Source organism: Cystoisospora suis, assembly GCF_002600585.1.
Source record: "Cystoisospora suis strain Wien I chromosome Unknown contig_1951, whole genome shotgun sequence".
NCBI classification, from domain to species: Eukaryota; Apicomplexa; class Conoidasida; order Eucoccidiorida; family Sarcocystidae; genus Cystoisospora; species Cystoisospora suis.
Window position 1 is genome coordinate 1 of NW_027154751.1, and position 6,335 is coordinate 6,335.

The window sequence follows — 6,335 nt, forward strand, 5'->3', positions numbered from 1 at the left end:
GCACGTTAACAAGAAACATACATACAGACAGACATACGTAAAGAATACATATAGAGATATAGAGAGTTTAGAGAGAAAGAGAGAGGTAGATAGACAGATTATAGAGGATAGACTGAGGGAGGTCTTGACGTGGAAGATAGATAGCGGGATAGACGCGCGGGTGAATATGAAGAAGATAGAAAAGGCAAGGGAGCCTAGATACAATCTTTGTCACACAAAGAAACTTCCATAAAAGGACAAACTCGAAAAGAAGAGACTTATCCAATCCTTCCTATATCTATATCTATCTATATTTCTATAGTGCACGTGAACTTGCTGTACCCACATACATGTACGGACCCATATATATATATATATATGTATATATCTATGTATATATGTATCTTTGTATATGGATATGCATGTATGTATCGATGTACTTCTAGAAGGTTCATATGTGAGTGAAGTAGAGGTCCTAATACTTTCCTTTCAGTTGACAGCAGCAACTAGCTAGCAGGTAGCTTCTTTTCTTCTATTCGCCCTTCTCTGCTTGGCATCTGTAGGATTGATCTCTCCTCTCCTTCTTCAAAAAGAAGCCCTCTCTTCTGCTTCTCTTCTACCTTTGTATGTGAGTATATATACTACATGTATCCTGCATACAGATATATAGTTATATACAGTATATGTACACCTCTCTCTCTCTAGATATATATATATATATATACATGAATCTGTATGGTGTATGAATGTGTATGTGTACAGTAGGGTGGAAGAGATACCTGGGCCTGTTGGAGTGCCTCTTCAAGCTTCGTCAGTTTCTCTTCGAGATCTTTAGCTAATACGCTCGCGTCAATCTCTTCACTTTTTCCTCTCGCTCTTACACAAGAAAGAAAAGACAGGAGAAAAGCTCTTGAAGAATACATATTTATTCACTCATAACACAAGAAAGAAAGAAGAGATCTAGACTCTCTCTCTCTATATATATATATACGTATATGTAGATCTACAGCTAGATAGATATATGTGTGGATATATATATTTCTTGGGAGAGTCTTGGATTTAGTATCAATCTTTGTATGTTGGATCTATCTACTGTATCTATCTATCTATCTTTAATCTATCTATCTATCTATCTCTCTCTATCAATTTCTCCCTGAACGGAAAAGCAGCCACATCAAGCCTCATTCGCATCTTTCTCTCCTACCTCCAGCGGCTAACTCCATGCACGTATAGACATACACATATACATATATATATATACATATATATATATACATATAGAGAGAGACAGACAGATAGATAGATATACGCCTATACTCACAGTGCCAAGTATTCATATATATATGCATATAAACATATATTGATACGCACAAATGGCTATTCATCCCCCCTACATGCAGGTATGTAGCTATTCGTCCATCTACCTACATGTGCCTATAGACGGAAGTGTACATTATTACTCAGAGACACAGATGAGAGGGAATATCTTCACTTTTCTTTCTTTTTTTCTCCCCTTCTCTCAACTCTTTTGCCCCTTAAGAACTCTCGATCCCCCCCTCTTTCTTCATCCTTCTCCTTCTCTATTTCGTACTACGAAAGTTCCTCTCTGCTCTATACAATAGACATGCATAAGTATGGACTTCTGTGTATCTATGTGTATATATATGTATATGTGTACTGCCTATCAAGACACTTTCCTTCTTGGCATAGACACCCCTCTTGAAGAGTACAGCACCCATAGGTATAAAGATATCTCCATACACATACGTACATACATCGGAACAGATTCTTACCTATATATACATATATATATATATAACCCTAAACCCTATATATATATATATACATAGGTATGATGTTTGTATGTATGTACGCATGTATGTGTGTGTCGCTATCTATAGATGAAGACGGCGGGTCTCCATATGAATAGGTCTCTATGCCGTGTCGATCTTCGTGTCCCTGTATGTCCGGCTATGTATAGAGAGATAGCTAGCTAGCTAGCTAGGTACTAGGCATACCTGCATGGAAGGAGCAGTTTGACATCGTTGATACGCGTCCAAATCTCATCGCTCATTCGCTGAAATGACGAAAGAGAAGAAGAAGAGGAAGAAGAAGAAGATAAAGACTCAGAGAACTTTTCACCCCCTGCGAAGAGAGGGGGAAGAGAAGAAGATGAAGAGGCTAGAGATTTACCAGAGGAAAAAGATAATGAAGCTTCTGATAGGAGATCCATCTGTCCAGCTGGGAGTGTATATACACTTGCCAACAGAAAGGAAAAGAAGAGAAAACAACTCTAGATAGATAGATGTATATAGATAGATATATATACTTGTGTATATCGTTTTCTTTTCATCTATCGGAAGAGAGAGAGAAGAGATAGGAAGTGCTTCTTGTTTTGGCGGCCGAGAAATGAATTGGAGCGCCTCGTCCAGAACTCCCTCCTTTTAAGTAGGTGAAAGCACTTTTCTCACAAATTTCTGCGTCACGGAAGAGTGCGTTCCCGTGTCGGAGAGTTCAGCTGTATGTACACCTGAGGAAGCGTGTGGTCTCTGTTTGGCTTATGTATTTTGGAGAAGAGAGCGGGAAGAAGATGTAAGTAGAGAAGAGATGAGAAGAGTCAGTTCCTTATCGAAAGAAAGAAAGAAAGAAGAATGAAGATGGAAAGAAAACTGACGCTAGGGGTGAGCTACACGGACAAGGATGAGATGGGAGAAGAAGAGAAAAGAACATCTCTCTCTCCTTCTCTCTTTTCTTTGCTGGTCTTCTGCTTCTTCTCCATTCTTTTTGCGGCGTTCTTCATCTTCTGAGAAGGGGAGCAAACAAGAAGAAGAAGATGAGGAGATCGACAGTGAAGAGATGTCTTGAGAAAGGAAAGAAAAGTTGCGAAGAAAGAAGACGGGTGAAGGGAGACTCTGTCCGTTGCTAGACAGATTCAAACAAGCAGAATGAAACCGAAGAAAAGAAGACTCTTCTGTTAAGAAGTTTTCCCCTTTCAAGGAGAAGAAAGAAAGACAGAAAGAAGGAGAAAAAGAAAGAAGAAAAGAAAGGAAGATAAGACATGCAAGAGAAAGGAGAGTAGGGAGAGAGAAACTTGAAGGGGGATGTAGATGCGTAGGAAGAAAGTCTGAGATTTTCTGTCTTTCTTCTTCTTCATTAATAGATTAGATGTAGAGAAGAAAAGAAGGAAGAGAGAGAGAAGAAAAAGATGCTCTTGATTAAGTCACTTCTCTTCATCTTCTTGAGAAAGAAAGAAAGAGAAGACGTTCCTTTCATGTCTTGTCCTCAGGTCTTAGGGAACTTCCCGGTCCCTTCAGCTCATCTCTTCTTCTCTTTCTTCTTTCTCTTTCCCTTTCTTATTTTCTTTCCTCTCCTCTTCTTCTTCTCTCTTCTTTATTCTTTTTAGTTTCTTCCCTCCTCTTCTCAGCCTCCGCGCCAGTCTTCCTCTCCTCTGAACAGTCTCTCTCTTTCTCTCTATCTATCTCTATCTAGCCATCTCTCTTTATTTCTTTCTTTCTCTTTCTTTCTCTTCTCCAAGGGCGTACACCTGCTGAAGAGAAGACTCGTGGGAGCGTAGAGTTTCTTGTGTGAAAAAGAAAGAAAGAAAGAAAAGAAAGAAAGAAAGAAAGAAAGAAAAGAAAAGAAAGAAAGAAATAAAAGAAAGAAAGAAACAAAGAAAGAAAGACTGATCTCTTCATTCAGATCTCTACGGGGATAGAAGGTAGAGGAGAAGCCCGAGTCTTGTCTTTTTGAGAAAGAGCAGAAGAGAAGAAAGAGAAGAAAAAGAAGAGAAGGAAGGAGGAGAGGCTTCTTCTTAAGTAATTTCTTTTCCTTTCTTTCTCTTAGCTTCTTTCTTCTTCTCTCTACTTTCTTCTCAATTCTTTCTTTTCTCAACGACAATGGCCGGAAATGTAGAGGCAGAAGAAGAAGAGGAAGAAGAAGAAGAGGAGAAAGATGAATATTCTATACAAGAAGAAGAAGAAAAAGATAGACAAAGAAGAAGAAGAAAGGACGAAGAATTCGATGAGATCTTCGATAAAACATTAAGAGGTAAAACACCCTATCTCTCTTTTCTTTCTTTCTTTCGAGTCCTTTTTTCTTCCTATCTATCTACCTGTATATAGGTAGCTAGATGCTTTTCTCTTCTTTCTTCTTTTAGATAGTCACATGGAGTAGAAGAAGAAGAAGCATCGAGAAAGAGGCTTTCTCTAGCTTCTTGGGGATTTCTTTCTTTCTTTGGAGCTCCTTCTTCTTTTTCTCATTCCTTCACCCTGCTTTCTCACTTTACGTTTTCCATCTCTCTCTTCTCTCTTTTCTGCTGTTCTCTTCCTTCCTCTTCTCCTCTCTCTTCTCTTCTCTCTTCTCTTCTCTTCCCCTCTCTCGCTTTCTCTCTTTCTTTTTCACACTGCATGGATTCTTCTTTCTCCTCCTTAAATGATGCGTGTAAAAAGGCCTTGCGATAGGACGGAGTTTTCTTGTTTCTCTTCCTATCTTACGGTGTACATACACTTCACTTTCTTCCTTCACTTTTCACACACGTTGCTCTCTACTCTCCTACCTTATTGCTTTCTTCTTTCTTTCTTTCTCAGACACACGTTTATTTCTGCTCTCTCTTCAGTCTAACTCTCCTTCCTTCGCATCCTCTTCTTCTTTCTCGTCTTCCTCCACAGCAGACTGCCTTTCTTCTTTATCTTCTTCTTCTTCTCTTCCTCCTAACGCGGATGTTCTCTTCCAAGAGAAACTGAAAACCTTGAGGCAACTTGCAGAGACTCTCTCGAATATAAGACGAGGCGAAGGAGGAGATGAAGAAAGTTCGTTAGAAAGAAAAAGAAAACTCCAAGATGTGGTAAGAAAGAGAAAAGGCAAGAAAGAGAGAAAGAAGAAGAAGAAGATAAACTCAAATCTCTCTTGACTCTCTTCCTCGTCGATGTAGTTTTCTCTTCATTTTCCTCTCCGTCCTTCTCTTTCTCTGTCTTTCTGTCTGCTTGCCGTACTTTCTTGTGTCTATCATTCATCTTCTTCATCTTTCTTTCTCTTTTTCTTTCTCTCTCTCTTATTGTATCTTTTCTCTCTTCCTTGCTTTCCATGATAGAAGACACGCAAGGTGGAGACAGAGGAAAGGCCTCACCCCTTCTTCTTCTTCTCTTTAGCTCTCCTTCTCTCTCTTCCTTCTTCTTCTGTTTTCTATCTACTTATCTATCTACTGCTATGTATTTGTGCATGGCCACAACGACTACTATTACTACTACATAGACATAGAGAGAGAGAGAGCCTATCTATCTCTCTCTCTATATATTTTATATATATATAGACAGAGAGAGAGGGTACCATAAGGGTCTTCTTCCCCCCCTTCATTAATCTCTTGAGAACTCGTCAATTTCCCTCGCTTCTTCGAAACCTCTTCCATCGATACACACACGTGCAGAGACATCTACATCTACATATATATATAAAGAGAGAGAGAAATATACGTCTACGTGAATACGTATACCTATATATATATATATAGGTATACGTTTACATGCGTATGTATCTATACGGAGAAGGAGATATAGATATATATATAGGTATGATGCATACGAGTTGTTTGACGGGTAGGGGTCCTAGGGGGGGTGTATGTTGAAGGTCTTCTTTCTCTTCTCGATCGAAGAAAGGAAGAGACACGCAAGAGAAAGAAAGAAAGAAAGAAAGACGAGGCGCGGGAGTTTCAGTTCCTTCTCTCAAGATACACAAGTGTCTTGAGAGAAGGAACGGAAGAAAAAGAAGAAGACGGAGAGAATCGATTGCCTCTGTCAGTGTGTCTTTTCTTTTCTCTGCGTGGGGTGTCTCATGATGCGAGTGTATGTACAGACACTGCGACGTGTTGAAGAGCAGGTGGTAGAAGAATATAAAAAGTTCTCTGCGACGACTCTCCAAGTAAAAGACAGAAGATCGAGGTTCTCATTCAAGAGAAAGCCAACGACCACACACAGACAGAAAGGAAGAAAAGAAGAAGAAGAAGAAGAAAAGAAGAAAGAAGATAAAGAAGAGGAAGAAGAAGAAGAAAGTCGGTCACAGAAGGGTAGAGAGCGAGATGATAGAGAGCAGGATGAAGACAAAGAAAAAGAAGAAAAAGAGAGAAAGAAAGAAGAAGAAGAATTCTCTTCAACAGGCGTGAATGGTAAAGATGCTATTCTCATCAAAGATCTTCGAAACCAAACGTAAGAAAAACTCCTCTCCTATATATATATGTATATAGATGTATATATATGTATATATATGTATATATATGTATATAGATGTATATATATGTATATATATGTATATAGATGTATATAGATGTATATATATGTATATAGATGTATATAGATGTATATATA

The 6,335-nt window shown here is 38.8% G+C and overlaps 2 protein-coding genes across 2 annotated transcripts; one reads left to right on the plus strand and one right to left on the minus strand.

The window, feature by feature from the left end:
- Positions 1-758: 758 nt before the first annotated feature.
- Positions 759-3,037, minus strand: CSUI_004244 (uncharacterized protein; the record flags this gene model as incomplete). The annotated part of the gene is made up of 2 exons (XM_068064437.1): positions 759-888; positions 1,998-3,037. A coding segment is annotated over one exon (381 nt), but the record flags the coding sequence as incomplete, so codon positions are not given.
- A 97-nt stretch (positions 3,038-3,134) lies between these two features.
- On the plus strand, positions 3,135-6,180 carry CSUI_004245 (uncharacterized protein; the record flags this gene model as incomplete). Its single annotated transcript, XM_068064438.1, has 3 exons — positions 3,135-4,026; positions 4,566-4,822; positions 5,827-6,180. Exons 1-3 carry the CDS (start codon positions 3,876-3,878, stop codon positions 6,178-6,180), a joined length of 762 nt encoding a protein of 253 aa, XP_067923587.1. The 5' UTR covers positions 3,135-3,875.
- Between the last annotated feature and the right edge of the window lie 155 nt (positions 6,181-6,335).